This window comes from Mesoplodon bidens, assembly GCF_964165515.1.
Source record: "Mesoplodon bidens genome assembly, chromosome: 4".
Lineage (NCBI taxonomy): Eukaryota > Metazoa > Chordata > Mammalia > Artiodactyla > Ziphiidae > Mesoplodon > Mesoplodon bidens.
The window spans coordinates 6,004,548-6,023,517 of record NC_138160.1 but is presented as its reverse complement, the minus strand read 5'-3'; the positions used below and the strand labels follow the sequence as shown (position 1 = coordinate 6,023,517).

General features: G+C 53.8%; 1 protein-coding gene across 2 annotated transcripts in view; it reads right to left on the bottom strand.

Moving 5' to 3' along the window:
• Positions 1-906: 906 nt before the first annotated feature.
• Positions 907-18,970, bottom strand: part of TENT4A (terminal nucleotidyltransferase 4A) — a 44,355-nt gene continuing 26,291 nt past the window's right edge. Inside the window, exons 3-13 of one of the 2 annotated variants that reach the window (XM_081230793.1) lie at positions 18,190-18,236; positions 17,194-17,314; positions 14,801-14,908; positions 13,676-13,804; positions 11,136-11,349; positions 9,174-9,300; positions 8,114-8,214; positions 7,362-7,534; positions 6,765-6,923; positions 4,661-4,825; positions 907-3,158 (exon numbers count right to left, since the gene is read on the bottom strand). In XM_081230793.1, the coding sequence (XP_081086919.1) occupies positions 2,964-3,158; positions 4,661-4,825; positions 6,765-6,923; positions 7,362-7,534; positions 8,114-8,214; positions 9,174-9,300; positions 11,136-11,349; positions 13,676-13,804; positions 14,801-14,908; positions 17,194-17,314; positions 18,190-18,236 (1,539 nt within the window). In that variant the 3' untranslated portion in view covers positions 907-2,963. The remainder of the gene's footprint in view (positions 3,159-4,660; positions 4,826-6,764; positions 6,924-7,361; positions 7,535-8,113; positions 8,215-9,173; positions 9,301-11,135; positions 11,350-13,675; positions 13,805-14,800; positions 14,909-17,193; positions 17,315-18,189; positions 18,237-18,970) is intronic. The other variant, XM_081230794.1, reaches the window with a different exon arrangement.

Below are 18,970 nucleotides of genomic sequence, written 5' to 3'. Positions count from 1 at the left end.
ACCATCCTCCAGAGGTGGCCACCGTGGCACGGAGAACCTCCCACCTCCCCTCGCGGCCTCCAGGAGCTCGCCCAGCCCACCGCCCTCCTAGGCTGCTCCTGCACCCGCCTCGGCCGTCAGGCCTCCTGCTGTGCCCCCATGCGCTCAGCTCCCTGGCGCCACTCAGGTCCCGCGCTCCAGGCCGCCCCAGGTGGTCCTGTTAAGAAAAACACCCCCGTCACTCTTCAGCTCCAGCCTGGCATCCTGCCCTGCTGAGGCCACATGGCGTCGGCTGCTCTCAGAGGTTTCCTGAAACCTCACTGGAACATGGGTGCCCGAGGAGCAGGCCTGGCATCTCCAGACAGCACCTGCCCAGAGCACCTTCGGAAGCCTTTTGTGGAAGGACCCGAAGGAGCACTGGACCCACGACACCAGCCTTACAGCGCGCCAGGCTCTACTGACCAGGTCCTGGAGCAGCCCACTCGCAGGGGCCGCGCAGCCCGGGACAAGCAGCTCAGTCACTCGCTGGTGTAAGAAACATTATACGTTTCCTTATAAATCCTAATCATCAGCTACATTAAGCTGCACCGTGATGTTCGGTGGTTTAAAATGCGTTATTTTGAAGTGATACAACGTTGACCTAAGAGAGACAGACGTGGAAGAAACAGGTGAGTCGTCGGGAAGCCTAAGTACAGTGTCCCACCAGCTTGTCAGAAACCGCGCACATGGCTTTGGCGCACGCTGCCAGCCTAGCCTGGGGCAGGTCTGGTTCTCCTGCGCTCGGCCTGCAACTTCACCAGGTTCTGAGTTCACCGAACCGGTGCTAACACGATGGCTCGCCCTCCGAACTTAGAGAAGTCAAGAACGTAAACTGCAGGAGCCACCGCCCACCCCGCAAGGAAAAACACACTCGAACACAGCCACCTCCTGGTTTCCAAAGTTTATTAAAAATCAAAGAATAGAAAAACTTTACATAAAAATATGTCAATTTTCGCTTCCACATTGTTGTCCACACACACAAAAAATCGAAACATGATATCCTGTTGTCAGGCCCGCGGCGCGTGGCCACAGGCGTCCGGGCCAATTCATTGGTTCACCGTGACGGGGCTGGAGCCTGGCGCCCGGGTCAGGGACTGAGGGTCCCGAGGCACACCCGAGGGCGCTCCCACGGTCCCCCGCAGCGTTTCCTTGGAGGAGGGTTATAGTCAATATTGCTAACGCGTAGAGATTAGTACAGGCCTACGGATCAGTTTTTATAAATATTTCTTTACCAATAGGTTCACGATTTAAATATCTTTAAATATTTTTGATAACCTCCGATCATCAAGAACTGCAGACAAAGTGTGCTACTCGGCTCTGGGCGCCTCCCAGGGAGCCCTGCAGGCGCGGCTGGCCGCTCTCAACGCACGGGGGCCAGTCCTGCTTCCAGGGGGCCCGCAGACGCGGTGAAGCTCTCCACACTCAGACCCCACTTGAGGACGCCCCGCTCCTGCATGTCACCGGGGTCACGGCAGTAAGCTTCTCGTCCCAACCTTCTCTGCTAGTGGACTTCAAAGACCATCCCACCTGTAGCGTCAGCAGGGCCAGGACTCCCATTTTAAAAACGGGAGTCGGATGACCTAGAAGAGGCACCTAACTCCCAGGACACCTGTGGTGCTCCAAAAACTCAGGGTGAGGCAGGATGGGTATATTAGTGTTCAAAAATGGGTAACAAAGACAGTGGCTGTCATGGCAGAATACACTTGCATAGTATACCTGTATGCTTCTCGAGTCGGGCGCCAGCTGCTCCGGGGCCCGACACTGGGCTGTGCTCTCCTGTGATGTGTTAAAAACCCCTCCACAGCGCACTGAGCAGCTCAAGTGCTTCTCCTATATTTGCTCTTAACAGAACGAATGCATACTGCTACAGATTCCACAATAGAATCAACATAATTCCTTTCTCCACATTCCTAAAACTGGGTACCATTGTCCGTGACGCTGTTCACCAGACCCATCATTTACAGGCTGTGTCACTAAAACTGAGGCGTTTCAAAGTTCACATTTGCTTAAGATTTCATAATGTGACCACCTTTTCTTCCCGTAGAAAGTTATACACTCTGGCACTCTAAATGCTGGGTCTGTTGTCTAGTTTAAAAGAACCAAACCCAAAACATTAAAACTCCACGGTCAGAGCAAGACAACAGACAGGCCGGACGGCAGAGCCGGCGGGCAGCTGGTCAGAAGGCTTTGGAGCCAAACCCCCTCGGAAACCCGCTGGGGGGCGGGGGCGGGGGGGGGACTCAGCTCCTTCACCACGAACTGAGAGGCCTCACGTCTGACCAAAAGAAGGAACATAAAAATAAAGCCCCTCATTCGCGGTGCTTGTCACAACACTCATCAGACAACCAGCCGACAGGATAAACCCAACTTAGAAAATGCAACTCGGGAAAGGATCTAAGCTCGTTTAAAAAAATTCCCTTCTCCCTTAAATATAACTTATGTGAAAATATGAAATTAAATAAAAAATATCTGAGTTATTGCACAAATCATAAATTTCCAATATTTACATAGAAAAACAGTTCTGAAATTGGAAACAAAATGTGAGGGCAGTAAAACAAGGAGGACCTCCCAGCAAATAACGGGGTTCGATCTCCGTTGCTCTGACGACGTGGAATGAAGTGTACCAACGCAAAGGACAGACACGGTACCGAGAAAGGCCAAGGCCCCGTCCGTCCCCGCAGCTCCCGGTCCAGACCTGCTCCAGCACTGAAGGGAGACTCCTGGGAAGGCAGAAGGCAGCGTCCACGTCCAGTAAGGCTCCACAGACGAGCACGGGAGCCGCTCCTCAGGACGGACGTGGCCACCGCACAGGAACATGCAGAGCGAGCAGCCGAGGGCGCCGGGGGCCCGGCCGACGTGCTGGGTGCTGGTCTCAGGTCCCGGGGGCGCCGAGGCCACCCGGCTCCAGTCTGGGAGGCGTGGGCCGGGTGGCGCCACCAGGAGTATTATCTGCTGAGACTGACGGGCAGGCTGTCCCTCGTGTGTGTGTGTTTTCTCCTCCTCCAGCCGGCGCGGTTATACTGGTGGTGCCCCCGGTTGCCCACGGGAGGCCGCACGCCTCCGCTGCCCACCGCGCTGTAGCTGCCGCCTTGGCCGTGGCTGTGGGAGCCCTTCATGGACAGTTTCATGCCGCTGTGCTGCTGAGGGGACCGAGAGGGACACAGGGTTGGACAGGGCCCATGTGGAGACCCGCCGCCTCCGTGGGCTGGGAGCCCGAGCGAGCAGGAGACACGACCCCACTGGGGGTTCTGAAGGGCGGCGGGCCCACGGGGAGGGCTGCAGGCTGCGCACAGTGGCCCACTGCACGTGTGCACGGGACCCCAGACGCGACGGGACCGACAGCGGGCCTCCGCTCACACCTCCCAGGGACTCCTGTCGCTACCTCCAGAGGCGGAGAACTACCCCTACCCCAGAGCTTCGGCAGCACGAGAACTGTGGGCCTATTTCAAACCACACGCGTTCACATCCAAACACGTCTAGAACCTCATTTCTAGCTTCTTCTACGCATCCGCAGAAATAAGAGGGTCCCTGTCACTTTCTCCCCCAGACTTTGACCATGACATTCTGGAAACACACGAGTGGGGTCCACGTCAGTGGGGAGTGTGCAGGCTGCTCCCAGGCCGCCAAGCCCCACGCACAGCACACCAGGGAAGACACGGCTGGTCTCAGGAAGGTTTCAGAGCAAAACCAGCAGAAGGGGGTTAAGAAGGAAAGCCAAAATGCTATTAAGCAAGAGTGCTTTTGCCCTTTGCAAAGCTGTAATTTCATCCTGAGTATTTCTAACAGATCAGCGTAGCAAGCCAGGTAGCGACAGGATGGATAAATCCAGGAAGGAACGTTCTATTAGTTAACTCTAAACAAAAAAGATCAGCAGGGCTCAGTGACATAGGTCCAAAGAGCCAACCCTCAGGGATCAAAACTTACTGGCAAATGTGATTAGACAAGCAACAGAGAGCGCTGACCAGAGCGGAGGCAGACAAGCGCCGTCAGCCTGGGCGCGTCGGCCTTCGGACCTCGCACCCCGACCCCCATTGCCTGGACTCGGTCGTGGTTCTTTCCAACATCCTGGCACCTTAACAACGACCTGTCTTCCTGATACCAAGTTTCTAACATGTGGGATCTGGACTTAGAGCAGAAACAGGGCAATTGACAAACGCATTCACAGGGACTCCCACGCTCACTAGAAAACCAATCGCACGCAGGCCCTGCCAAGCCCTCTGCCCAGGGCACCCATGGCAAAGAACGGGGAGGGAGTGAAACTGTGGGAAGACACTGCTCATGGGCCTGATCGTTCCTGGTTTCATCATCTGCTTCTTGAAAACCAAAGTTCTTTTAGCGTGTGAATTGAGAGAAAAATGGGAAATCAAAATATTCTTCCCTTCAAACATCATTTTTATGCTAACAAATGCAACAGAAAAAAGAGATGCATGATGAATTAAACTATATGAAATTTTAAAATAATTTCTTAACACTTGTAAAGTGTTGTTTGCTATACAAGGAAAAGCAAACATGAAGCTGAATGATCAGAGAAGGAAAAAAAAAAGACTCTCTGTGGAATTCCCTCTCTGGTGGAGGCGTTAAGCGCCGGGCTATCACAAACCTGCTTGTTGGGAACCCAGGACCCGGGCGGATGGACCCGTACCTTGTGATACAGGTGAGGGCTGGAGAGCGCATTGGGGGGCGCAGACGGGACGGCCGGGGAAGACACGTGGTGGACAGCTTTCAGCGCCGGAGCTCCTTCGATGCCAGCTGGTCTACAGGGCACAGGGGCCACCCCGAGCGTTGGTGGAGGTATAGTAAACCTGGTCTGGGAGAGAACGACCGGAGACATCCGTGAGGCAACAACGTGACACAGGCTAAAGCAGCCCGTTCTTACCATGGGCGCCGACGAGGGTGCCATGTGCAAACAGGCTCCTTAGTTGGATGCCCGACTACAACATTTTGTTTTGAATCGGACACATTCCACACTCTGAAACAGCAAGACGATGTGAAGTATGTCCAGTCACCCAAGTCGTGAGGTTTTAATATTCACTGAAGACCAAACAATTCAAAAACATTACAGTCATCAAAGTAACTGTCCCCCCTGGTCTCCGGAAAGAGCCCTCAGCAAGGCAGGTGACAGGCGGGAGGCTGGCCCGAGTGAAGGCCCGCACACGGGGTGGCCACCCTCCCCGCTCTCACCGGAGTCCCCAGCGCTTCCGTCTTTGCATCACCGGCCCGTCACGGCGCAGAGGTGCTGGCGGGAGCCCCTCCACCCACTTCCAGCAGCCTCACTGCTCTCGTCTTAGAATTGGACGCATTTGCCCCAAAGCCCTCTGGAGAGTGCCCGTGGTCACCAGGGCAGCAGCTGCAGCAGGAGCTGGGGCCTCAGGGCTGCGCTCGGGAGCTGCAGGGCACTCACGTGCCCCTTCCTCACACCTCCCCCCACCCAGGGCCTGAGCACACCCGGGGCCTCTCCTCCATGCGGGCTCTGCGCCCCCAGGGGCACGAGGCCCCGGGAAGAGCCCACTCCCGGGACCTCTGACGGCTTCGCAGCCCCAGCTCTAAGTCCCCACTGCACCCCGAGCGGGCAGGGGAGACTGTACACGTGAGGTTTTCGAGTGGGATTTCCCTTAGTTACCCCACTGCAAGGAATGTGTGAAGTTTGGGAATACAATGAGAAAGCGGGCTTTGAGCCTCGTCTTAAAACTTGAATGGCCTTAGCTCCTGCCTCACTCACTGTCCGTGCGGGTGACAGATGGGCCCAGGCCCAGCATGTGGTCCTGACCATCCCCCCGACATGCCCGGCATCCTGGAGGAAGAGCACGGGCAGTGTCGATCGGCACGCAGCTCTCGAGGGAGCCGAGCCCAAGGGAAGGTTAGAGCCAGATCCACCACTGGTGCCAGAGTTTACTTTCACAGTGCAGGCACCTGCCTCTTCGTTTCACGCTTACGCAGCAACTGAAGGTTTCTGGGGTGCTATGCTGATGGCCGCCACCACGCATCCTGGGCCCGCTGCCCTCAGTCCCCGCGGCCTGAGGCGTGTCCTGAGTAACGCCCTGCCTGGACGGAGAGCCAAGCAACGCAGAGGAACTCGGCAATACATTCGCACTCATCCGCGTTGCTTTACGCTCAGATTATACCCCACACTGTAGAAACTGGCTCTACTTTAGAAGTAAATTAACGTGACGGGTTTTATATACGTGTAATTGATGTACATTTGGGAAGTAGGTACAAATTTAAAATATTTAAAATTAACTTTTACGCTCTAACTTTGTCTAAATTTTTTAAAAGAGGACATATTCAAATAGAAAAAAACCTACAAATACTGCCTAATGGATAACGTGGAGAAGTCAAAGTTTATATCAGAACTTAGTAAGAGTATAAACACTGAGAATCTGGGGGAAAGCAAGGACGGCGTCCGTCTCTGCCCGGGGACGGCAGCAGAGTCCCTCTCTCAGCACGGCCCCAGGGCGGTGGCCTCACGCTGGGCGCCGACATAATCTGCAGAAAAGCCACCTCGGTGCCCGGGAACCAAGAGTCCCCTCGCTGCAAGCACAGGGCCTGGCGGGCCTCAACTGTAAGGACATCCCTCGAACATCAATTACATCCTATCCGCCCACAGAAGATGAGAATTTCCTACAGGACAGAAGTGGACCTTCCAAAGCCTTTTATAAAGTTGCTTCTCTAAGTTCTACCGTATCAGCCAGTCCTACAGCGCAGGCAGCAGCTGGGAGCTGGTCCCGGGGCCGTCACCAGCCACGTACCTGGGTGTTAGTTGCCATGACCAGCGTCCTGGGCGTGGCTGACTGAGGTCTGCCGCTCGGCACGGGCAGGGCGGCGGGCAGGCTGGCCGGCAGAGGGGCAGGCGCCTGCAGGCTGAACTGGCGCACGCTGGGCGTCGGGCAGGGGGGCGTGTCCGAATCCTGTGGGTGACAAGAGGACGGCTGCACCCGAGGCCCGTGCCCCTCACATCGACGGGAGCGGCCAAGGGTGAGCCCCCAGGGTCCTGGGACACGGGCAGCCCCAGTCTGCCCAGGTCTCCCCCGAGTCATAAGACCTGGGCAGATGAACGTAACCGAAGAAGAACGTAAAGGAAATGCAGAAGAGATGCCCAGACTGCAAGGTCTTATCTCCCAGTAAGTGGGTGAGACACGACCCACGGCAGCTGCGCCGCGCGGGCCCACCGCTCCCGAGGGGCCACGTGCCCGCCACCTGAGGTTCTCGGCACAGCGGGGCCCGCTGGGCGCGCACGCAGGGTGGCCTCGGGCACACAGAGCAAGCGATAAAGCGAGGGGGGCAGAGTTTAAACTCACTGCTGCGGATGTTTTCCACACACACACGCCCCCAGCAGACACACTCACGATGTCGCTTCCGGAGAGCGAGGACACAGAGGAGGCCGACGAGCCAGAGGACAGGAGCTGGGGGCTGGGCAGGGACAGGGCCAGGCGCGGGCCGCAGGGCGACTCGGGGTTCCGGCGCGGAGGCTGCTCCCCATCGCACGCGCCCGCCCGCTCGGTGGTCTTAATCCTGTCGTCTGCGGAGGGAAGATGGAGCTGTCAGGCACCTTAAACGCTGCTCAGGGGCCTGACGAACTGCATTTCTAGTTTACTTCGTTTCGATTAAGTTTTTAAATTACACTTCAGTCACTGGAGAACATTTAAATAGGCCTGGAACAACGTGGATGTACAGTTTCATCTGGAAATTGCACAAACCCTGATCAGGATGTGTTCTAGGTATTAAAACACACTGGATTTCAAGGACGCAGTACCAAAAAAAAAAAATCTCAGTTAACTCTGTTCAAATGTTAATATTCTGAATACTAGAAGTTGAATAAAATATATTATAAAATATAAAATATAAAATATATTATCAAAATTAATTTCACCTGCTTCTTTCCACGCTGGCAATGCAGTTACTAGGAGCTTTAGAACTGCACGTGTGGCGCGCACGTTATTTCTACTGGACAGCACTGGCCTAACCCTAACAGTTTTAAGTGAAACTCTCACAGAAAGCGAGGTGTCTTTAGAGTGAACAGTTTACCACCAAGGGACAAAGAGACACTGCCGCACCGACGGGTCAGGCGGCGCGGCAGCGGCCCGGGGCGGCCTCTCACCAGCGTCTGGCAGCGCGTGGGCCCGGCTGCCCCACTTCTCCTTGATCCACGCCCGGTAGTCGATCACCTCCTGGGTCACCTTGATGATCCTCCCTAAGGTGCTGCAGCAGGAGGACACGGGCAGTCAACAGTCCCTCCCAGAAGCTACTTTACATTTTAACACAGAACCTCACTAAGTGAAAGGTGGGCAAAGAGCTGAACTAATTTTACAGATCTGTATGACTTCCGGGGTGTGAGCCCAAACATACTTTGCGATCACAGTACAGAAAAAGTGGGTGCTCTGAGGCAGAAATCCTTGGACCTACATCTATCTACAAAAGACCGCTGAAGCCCAGGGCCGATTAGGGAAGCCCGCCCTCTCCAGCCCCAGTGACCACAGGGGTCCCGTTTCCCAGCGCTCGGGCGAGACAGCCGAGAGCCCAGCACGGGCCCAAAGCTCTGCCTGCAAACGCTGAGTGGACAGAGGCCGCAGAGCCCTGGGCCACCACCGTTGGGGCCAGGCCTCAGAGTCCGCTTTCTCCATCACCGGCCGAGGATGGAGGTGGCGGTCCTGCTGCAGTGACCACTGGTGGCCATCACCTCAGCCTCCCTCTCAACTCCCCTCTCCCACCCCCCACTCCCCCCCCAGTCCCTCCACCTCCACCACAGCAGCATCTGGGCTCAGAAATATTACTCATCGCCAATCAAAGCATACACCACGAGAGTGCGCACTCAAAACGGGGAATGGGGGACAAGTGTGCAGGAAGGGGCCGGGGCGGGGGGTGGACGTGTCCCTCAGAGCTATGCACCCACATCTTGAAGATGGCCTGAGAAAAAGCACCACGTGCCACAGCTTTAAAAGCCAGAAATGACCTCCCCAAAACGAACACCCTGAGAAAATGTTAACTCCCTAAATAAAAAATTTTCCACCCTTGACCACGATGACCATCCTGAACTCCTGAAAGGCCCTCCTTTACCAGTATTTCCCAGTTCTCCCAAGACAGGGTGGCACACCCATCAACAAACGACAGAGGCCAGGGCGCCGGTGCTGCAGAGACTGCAGCACCCAGGACGGGGCTACCTTTCGGAATCTCTGTTGGGATAGGACCTGGCGAGCGGCGACACGGCGTGGCTGAGAACGATGTAGGCGTAGTCGAACACCTGCTTCACCTGCATGGCCCCGTAGGAGCTCCGGCCCACGTCGTTCCCTGAAACAGAAAGGCTGCCGTGGGAGCCGCTACCCAGCCACGTGGTCCTCTCACGTGAGCCTTTCCCACATGGGCCTCCAGCCCTGAAACGCCCTCCAGATCCCCCAGCACAGCCGGATCGGGCGCCAGGAAGTGCACAGCGCCCACCGCCGTGAGCAGCTGGGGGCGTTCCAGCCCGAGGGCCCATCTCACCATCAGATCAGGATCCATCTCCGTTAAAGGAGCTGTCATTTATGGAGACGGAGTGACAGTTCCTCAAACGGCAGGGTCACCCCCCGGACGGCAGAAAGCTCAGTGGAGCCAAAGCACAACCTTAACCAGACGGCCAGGGCCTGCCCGAGAGGACAGGTCAGCCTGAGCCCCGCACCTGTCAGCACCGAGGGGGCCTGCAGGAGCAAACCCTCGAGGACAGAAGGTGCCGGGCCAAACTCTCGGGTGGACGGCAAATAAAGACAAAGTCGCCACTGAAGTCGGCAAGCGCCACAGGCAAGGAGCTGACTTTTGTTAAGAACGGCAGAGTTTCCAATTTTAATTTTGACACGTAACTCGCTCTTCACGATTCAGGTGAGGGTGTTTTTTAGGAGACATATCCTTAAGTACTGGAATTGTCTCCTTTCCAGGTTTAATAATAATGTAACCCAGTAACTGTGTGGGGTTTCATTTTTCAGCAAACACTGAAGACCAAGGAATTGCCTGCCATTTAACTGATCCAGACAGACCGGTGAGAGAAACCTGTCCTTCTGGGCTGAGGGATAAGCACCTGTGTGGACCACAGCGCTTACAGACCACAGAGGAGAATCTTCCAAAAGATTTTTAAGAAATAAATTTCATACCCCAGAAGCCACAAAACAAAACAAAAATCATAAATTTGAGGATGTTGGAAAACATATACAGGAGCAAAACAGTAAAAGAAAAAAAAAAACAGATACAGACACAAGAGACAGACGTACAGTGTGTCAGCAAAGCAAGGCTTCCAGGACCTTACGAAGTCAGTGAGGACGGTCCAGCAGACAGATGGACAAAGCACATGAGCTCACACAAAAAGTAACACAAAGGGCAGTGTACCTGGAGCTAACAACCTCCACCACCCTTCCTGTCACTTGTCTGTCACTGACTTTATCCCCAACAGTAAGAACACTGTGTCACCTAATAAATGCTCGATAAATATTTTGTGCAATTGACAGTAACCATGTGTTTAACCTCACTCATCATTAAAGAACTGTAAGGTACGTGACAACGTGTACGGCATGGTCTCATCAGATCAGCAAAGATTTAAAAGACGGTCACCAAAGGTGTGGGTGTAAAGCACCCTAACCTGCCTCGGGGTCGTCTTTACAACGAACACTCCCCATGCACAGAGAAAAGGGGTCTTGGGTGTATTGTTTAAATAAAATGACAAACTGCACTCTGTTGCTATTACGTGACGCCATTCAATTAATAAGGAGGCAACAATCAATGTTAATATCCACGTATGGAAAACTGGAGAAAAACACATCAAAAGGGAGGGGATTATGGCATACTTCACTTTTCTATGTGACAAACTTCTGGGAAGCAGATGGTTTATGATGGATATGTAACACTTTTCTATTCAGAAAAAATAAATTTCTTTTTTTAGTTCTCACTTTCTACGTTTTTCTGATTACAGAAAGTAAACAAAGTTGCAACTTTACGTTAATTAGAAGCATTAAGAACAAATTCTGAACGTGCCACCATTAACTCTATTAGTACAGCAGGAACCTACATCAGATCACGTGCCCTCGGCTCGGTGGCGGGGGGGGGGGGCGGGGGCCTGTGGATGCCCCTCCACACCCGGCTGGCAAAGCGAGGGTCCTTACCAGGCAGCAGGGGGTCCTCAATGCACAGCATCGACGGCCTGTACCCGCTGGTCATGGCTTTCATGATCTCCTCTTTGGCGATATAGGCACCTCCTTCTTTTATTCTAATACCAGTTTTCAAGTAATTAAAATTTCTTCCGTAGAGTTCAAAAAATTCTACAAGAAGCATTCCAAGGTTTTCATCAGCTCTCCGGGCATCAATTCTTGGATGCAACTGTAAAAGCAAGGCATCCACGGTTTGCACAGATTCTGGTCACTCTCTACGGACAGCTGCGCGCGGTGGCATCGGCTAGCTAGCCAAGGGTGCACACAGTCGGTGGCCCTCGCTTGCCCACCAGCACCGAGAGGACGCTCGCAGAGGCAGCCAGGAGGCACCAAGAGAGCCTGGATATCTTCTGCCAATCAAGAGTGCTCAAAAGAAATAAAAGCTTCTCACCTGAATTTTTAAATTATACTTTAATTCTTTGAAGTTTGTAACCCATATAGCTACCTCCGACACAGACGTCTGATGAACCGCAAATTCCCAAACACCGATAAATAAGTGGACCATATTCTGCACGATTTAGAGTCACCTAGATGGTGGAGGTACTTTCTCAGATTCTAATCTCAATTCCATTATTCTGAAGTACAGCCAACAGGGGGCAGTGTGAGACTGAACAGTACCACAGGGCAACGTGAAATGGGTAATGTTAACCGTGAATGGTAGTCCGCACGGCATCCTGATATTTACAGCAAGCTCACGTCCCTGCCCGGGCATACGGGTGCGCGTCAGCTGCAGCTCCACACCACGCCTTCTTGAAGCAGGTAATGGATTTCTTCTGAAGCCCCAAGCCCCTGGCTACTGACCCCACCCAAGTGTCACTAATTTAAGAGGCTCACAAATGTGAGCAACAGGGACCTGCACTGCCCACTGTGACAGCCACGGGCCGTATGTATTTATATTTAAACGAATTAAAACAAATTAAACATTCAGTTTGCTGGTCTGCTATAGACACGCTCACTGCCAGCGCCCCGTAAGCACACACGGCCATGCTGCTGGACCGAGCAGACGGCACTGCCCTCACACAGCAAGTCACACTGGACAGCAGCAATCAAGAAAAGGACGGTCAAGTCCAAAAGGACGTAAAAGTCCGAGTCTTGGCAGAAAGCACGAGGGCTGAAAACGTTTATAACACGGGGCTCCTCAAGGAAACATGGTTTCTAAAGCCTGCAGGTGTTTTCAGGGTTCGGAAGACCTTACAAAGGCACAGTGCTGCATTCTTACTTTTGCCTTACCTTCTCCCTTCCCTATTTTCCTGGCCTTAGTCAAAGATCATCCAGCTGAGAGCCCACCCGGGGCAAGGCTGGGCCTCCTGACCTCAACGAGCCGTGAAATAAACACACGCGCTACAGCAGTCACGGCTCTGCGGCAGGGCGGGCAAGGCACCGAGGGACGGGCAGGGGACAGCGGCAACCCCGCCCCGGCCGGGTGCAGCCTCCACGGTCACTTCAGACGGGGAGCCCAGCACCACGGAAGTGGGCAGTGGTCCGTTACAAGGCTACTGGAATAGTTTCAATCAGGAAACCGGGAGGAGATAAATTAAGTGCACAACGTTGTGCTCTGTTCAAAATAATGTTCGAAAACTCGGGAAGGACGGCTACAAGGGCAGCGTCTCCGAGGTGAAAGGGGAGGCCAGGGTACGGAGCTCCGTTTTCACTGTTCTTACAGCACCTCTGCAAAAACACGCCAAGGAAATCAACATGGTGAAAGGCGCAGTGACCAGCAATCCTGCTGTCAGCTGTACTAATGACACTGAGAAAAATGACCAAATTCTGGACATAAAATCACAAATGCAAGCCTGCTGATAAGCATGGAGGACGGTGCTGCGCAGCTAGAACACAGGCGCGGTCCTTCATTCCAGTGAATGTGGACGGGGCAATTCATGTCTCCGTTAACTTAGAGAATGTACGTCTAAAAAGTCATATAAAGTATAGTTTATCACTGCATCACAGCATTTAATACTTAGGGGAGTTCTCTCTTGATTGATTTTTCCATGGTACTCAACAAAATAAGGGCAACAGATAATTAAAGACAAAATACTGACTCTTCATCACTCAGGAAAAAAAAGCCCCCTTCAGTATTTTTTTTTACCTTCTGTGGTAGCCAACTATTTTTCTGAGACAAATTTTGCAGTATAAATCACAGCCAAGGTCCGAGAAAAACAGTGTTTCACTGTCCCTCAAGGCATGAAATTTTTCTAAATATAAAGAGTGTTTCTTCAAGGTTAGATCGATATACACCCGAGTGACAGAACGAGACAAGCCCTCCCCTCCAGCAGTTAAATCAGATACAAAAGTAAGCTAGGGAGAAGCAAAGGAAAAAGTATACATCTAAACAGAGCTTTGTGATGAAGATTAGAAGTCAATTTCTACCACACCAAACAGAATACCGAAGGGCCAGCAAGGAGCTGGAACCCGTGAAGCAACCGGTGAGAGCGTCAAGGAAGGGCGCTCCCACGGAAGCCTCAGGGCCAGGGGTTCTCGAGAGAAGGCACACTCACCTGTAGAAAGCTGATGGCCATTAAAATTAGGCTGTACGAGCTAATTCCACCTGTAAAAACTTCATTCAGGTCCCTCTGCAGGAGGAACTGTTTCAGTACTAAAATCAAGTAAGGCAGCAATGAATATTTCTGCAAATTCCAAAAGAAAAACATCATCTGGTTAGATTCTGTAGCTTTGAAGACTTCTCACACAGCAAATTCCACATGGCAGGCAGGAAGCTCACTTCACCCTCTTGCCCCTCGGAAGGCTCGAGGCCAATCATCCTCCCACCGTAGGGGCCTGAGAATGAATTCTGTGAGGGTCTCTTCAGGGCCCCGCTGGGGGGCCCCTCCCCAGGTTACCGCTCAGCAGGGTGAGGCGGGGAGCCTGCAGGGAGACCCCAAGCCCAGTGGGGCTGGGGCGTGAATGGGCATCTCCTCCCAGTGTCTCCCCGCTCGCCGGTGCCCAGCGCAGGGCTCTGCGGGCGGGTGGGCGGCAGTGTGCAAACGCCAGCACTCAGAAGCACCCGTGAGAGGGGCAAGGGGGGCACCATGGCCAAACGCAGGGCGAGGGGTGGAGGGCAGGAGGGCTGAGAAGCGGGTGGAGGGATGTGGAAGCTCCTGCTGCTTTTCCTGCTCTGCTGGCATAGAAATGACCCCTCAGACGAGCGTGATGGTACAGAGGGAAGGGGGAGCACTGGAGGCGCGTGGTCCCGAATCTGTGGGCAGAGGGGCTGGGGTCACCTCGCCACCTCCACGGCAACAGGAGGGAAGGACTCTCCATTGAACCGGACCACACACCTGGTCAGAGTGCAGTGAATGCGTCCCATCCTTAGGCACTGAGACCACCCAGAGTAAGCAAACCTACATCCCCTCCACTATCATGTACTCAACTTGCAATCAGGCACGCTGAGCTACAGGGATGGTCATTTTGTAATAACCAGAAAGAATATTTCAACAAAGCGCTCTAAAATAACGCTCGAGTGTATGAAACGGTTAGCCAAGGAAGGCAAATCTGCAGAACAACTCTGTCGTTTCGAAGTGTCTCTAGAAATAGTACTGTAGGATCAATTCAACTGCGACAGTCTTTCTCATCCAAGATTATCACCCCCTGGTTTTTACTGTGCTAACTTGCTGAGCCAGCACCTTCATGTAATTCTTGATGAACTCTGCTGCCCGGACCCCGGTCTCCATGTTAAAGCTGATGTCGACTTTGACTTCCGTCTCCTGGTCTGTGAGTTTTATTATCGGCACCTGCAAGGGTTTAATTGTGCTTTAATAGGCAACGTTTTCCACAGTCGGGTATCAGATGTTTCCCAACTTGTACAGAGGGTTTTTCTCCTTAGACACAAAAGGGACTTAGAGATCATGAACCCCAGATTGTAAAGATGAGAAGAAAAGGGACTTTCCCAGCATCAACCCCATAAGCCCCCAAGGCCACCCCCCCATCCGACAACAGCTAGTGCTCATCTCTGCCCGGCCCTGTCGGCCTGACCCGGCGCCTCCCTGTTGACCGAGCGTCAACCACCTGCTCTCTGCAGGACCTGTGCTCCCCAAGCCTGCCTGCCACGAGGGGAAGCCAGCTAAGGCCCTGTCCCACCATGAGGGCCTGGGGATGGGAGGGGCTTTTGGTCCCCAAATCGCATTTGCTAGAATTTCTGAAAGCATTCAAAGTAACTTCAAAGCCATTTTTTAAATTATATTTTGACTGATATTGTTTTTCCAAACAACTCTACTGTGGGTTTTCATTCTTTAAGACAATTTAACTTAAAAACATTTTTTCCCCTGAAAATCAAGTAAAAGGCTATTCTGTAAATACTCTCAGTAACAAGAATCATCACCAAAAGGCACTCAAAAACGGCCTCATAAAAGCTGCCCAAGCAACCATTCAGACCACACCTGCCCCACACAAAACTGTGTTCTTCCAGAAAAAAAGGCAGCCTCCAAGGAATAAAAAAGGACATTCCCTCCACCAAAACAATCGGGGTCTCACGAAAGGTTTAAAATCTCTGGAAGTCAACAGAGGAACATGCTCTTCAGTGCACACCTGCTCTGAGCTCTAAAACATATACACCTGGGGGCAAACTGCCCAGGACACGTGTGAGAGGGACAGGCCAGCAGGTGGTGACAGTCTCTCCTGGAGATCACCTCCACCACCAGGCAGGGCGAGGTCCAAGAAGGCAGAGGAAACAAGACACTTTCCCAAAGAACCGATCAAAACTGCTTCAGAAGGAGCCCATGGTCAAGGGCCTAGGCCTCCCAGACGTGGTAAACTCCTCAGGAGCGAGCATCTTCCCTGGCACCTCTGGACACAGCTATGAAGCCTCTTCTATACGCATGGACTTTTCTCCCCAAATCACTCCTGGCACCCTCCTGCCTTACACACACACACACACACACACACACGCACACGCACACGCACACATACACACTCTCTCTCTCTCTCTCTCTCTCTCTCTCTCTCTCTCTCTCCTCCCCCCCTCGCTCATGTGTTGAAGCCCCAGATTCTGGAGATTAGTAGTAACACTGCAATACTTATTTTCTGGTGCTTGTTCAAAATAGACCAGTTTTCACCTTAAACACAGCTCTCACGCTGGGCTCAGAGCCCGTGATGAGATGCCGGTGAGGCTGCCCGGCACAGAGGGCTGCCTGGCAACAGATGACACTCATGGAAAAGAGCAGGTGGACCCTGCTCCTCAGCCTAGGACGCGGCTCCAGCAGCTGAGGAGGTGTGTGACAGCAATGAGGCCACCTGACCACACAGCTCCTGCAGCATCTATTCAGCATACGGTGTGTCCTCCAGAAAGCTCTGGAACCCAGGACAATCAGGCTGAGCCTCCTCAGCTGCTCTACACCTAAACAAGGACACCTGGTCAGAGACCACCGGCCACCCACCGTGCACTCTCGAGGGGCCGACGGGACAAACGGCAGAGCCACAGAAGGTCAGAGCCGAGACTCTGATGACCAGCACACAACGGGCAGGTAACACGGAGCTCCTGAGCTGTCGATGGCCCTGGACTAGGGTGAACCTGGGCCCGCGCTTCAAAAGCCGCTTCATCTCCCATCTTCTCGCGAGAGAAGCACAGTTCTCACATGTGTACAGTTTTGGAACGATGAAAGGAACAGGCAAGCTTCTCTGTCTGAAGTATAACTTGGCAAATGGTCATCTTGTTCGACGTAATAAATGCCACAGTCTAATCATTCTGCTACATTCTGCACAAAAGGCAGCCTCTGAATCTGTCTCGTTTCGGGTATTAATATCTTTGCCTTACGCAGCCTCATAAGAGACGACCTCATCATACATTTTAGAGCAGGAACAGTTTGGCACTCTCACAACTTGCACTTCAGATGGTGTCTAAACATTCTCAGCTTGAACTCCTAACCACAAAAAAATACAAGCGCGTTTACACTACAAGTAGGGAAGTCTTCAAACGCGCAGCCAGAAACCGCTGGCCACATCAGCGAACCCCCTGGGACGCAGGCTGCCTGTGGGCGCGCAGAGCCCCCGCCCGGGCCCAGGGCCCAGAACCCGCGCTTACCGTCGCCTTGTCGAGGACCTTGATGGAGCCCGGCTCGGCCACGCTGTGTTTCCGCAGGGCCTGCTCCAACAGCTGCAGCGGAGGGCGCTCCCATTTCCCAAAGACCACTAAGTCGATGTCGCTGGGTGGGAGAAAAGCGAGTGTGAGCCCCGCTCGCCTCCCCACACGGCTGCGCACGCGGCCGGCCGGCCGACCGGCACCCCGGCACAGGCCCGCAGGTCCTCCGAGAGGCGCACGGAGTGCCGGGAAGCCCCTCCCGCTCGGTGAGGGAGCGCAGCTGACGAGCCACTCGTAACAGAGGCGGAAAGCAAACGCTGACCGAGTCTCCCGCGCCCCGAGGCAACCGAGGCCCTCACAGCTGCGCTGGCCCGGACTCCTGGACACCTCGAATCTGTCCAGTTCCCCGCTGGCCCTGCCAACGCCAACCCAGATCCTGAGACTGTGGCCTCTTTAGTCGCCAAGCATTAACGGTGGCTTGGCAGAATATAAGCTTTTAATAAAACGATGCACATAAAACTAAGATACTGAAGAGACCCTGACGAGGGTACACCGGAGAACGGCTTTAGAATGCAAACTTCTTTGACGTTTTTCTATCCGATAAAAATCCTTACAAAATACCGTTCACGTGGAAGTTTGCTTGAATCTTAAAACATAAGATGAATTTTTCAAAAACAAATCCGAAAGTCTCAGACCGTCTTCTATCGCACCTGCCCCCAGGGCTCTCACTTCCCCCGGCTCCTAGGAGCCAGCGCTCTGCATCCCACCACATTAAGTGCAAGAGGAAGAATGCAAAGCACTCAATTACCATAACGGTCATTGAATTTTTATTTCCTGCTATCACCCCTCCGGGCTCACCGTCTCTTCCTTGCGCTCACGTCTCTAAGCCTTAGCTTTGAATGCAAGGAACCTACTTTAGCCTTGACACGCATGCAGACACCCACCGGGCTGTGCAGACCCAACCCCGGTCCTCCGCGCGGTGGCGCAGCTGGGCCTCACCTGGTGGGAAGATAGAGGCCCGTGCTGAAGCTGCCAAATATCTGCACCTGCAACAGAGAGCGGGCGCCTCAGACGCGGCCACGCGGACGGCCCTCCCCCGCCCCGTCACCCGCGCTGCTGCAAGGGCCCAGCGGTCCAACAAACTCCTCTGGGTCTGTGAGGTAAACGCCAGCCCCGAAAAGGAACCTTTAACAACTCAGCACTAAAGGGCGTAACAAGTCCTGGCCTCGCCCACAGCCCGCAAAGCCGGGGCCTGCTGAGAGCCCGGCGGCTCCTGAAACAAGCCCACGGCAGGCACAGGGCAGGGCTCTGTCCCGGGGCACCAAAGGGCAAAGCCGAAAGTGCCGGGTGTCACCGTGCCCAGGAGGGGAAGCCCGGGGCCGGCCAGAGGGCCGTCTCCCGCCGGCCCCGTGCTCCAAGTGCCCACGGACCGCATCTCAACGCACACGCGTTCGCTCTCTGGAAAAGTGGTGCGTAGTTTCACAAAACAGGACACACGCTATGATGCGTGATGCAGATTAGAGGTAAAACTTCTCATCTTAAGGTAAACTTAAACCAGGAAAAGTCACCACACTGTCCCAAAAAGGAATTCCCTCGGGCTGATGGTCCTCACACTTGAAGGTGTCAGAACCACCCAAGATCGGCAGAGATCCCCCCTGGACAGGCCCAGGGTTTCTGACTGGGCAGGGGCAGGGCATGTGCGTCTCTAAGCAGCTCCTCGGTAGGGCGGCCACCCATCTCAGGACCCCCCTGGAACCTGGAAGCATGGCCTCGGCCACGT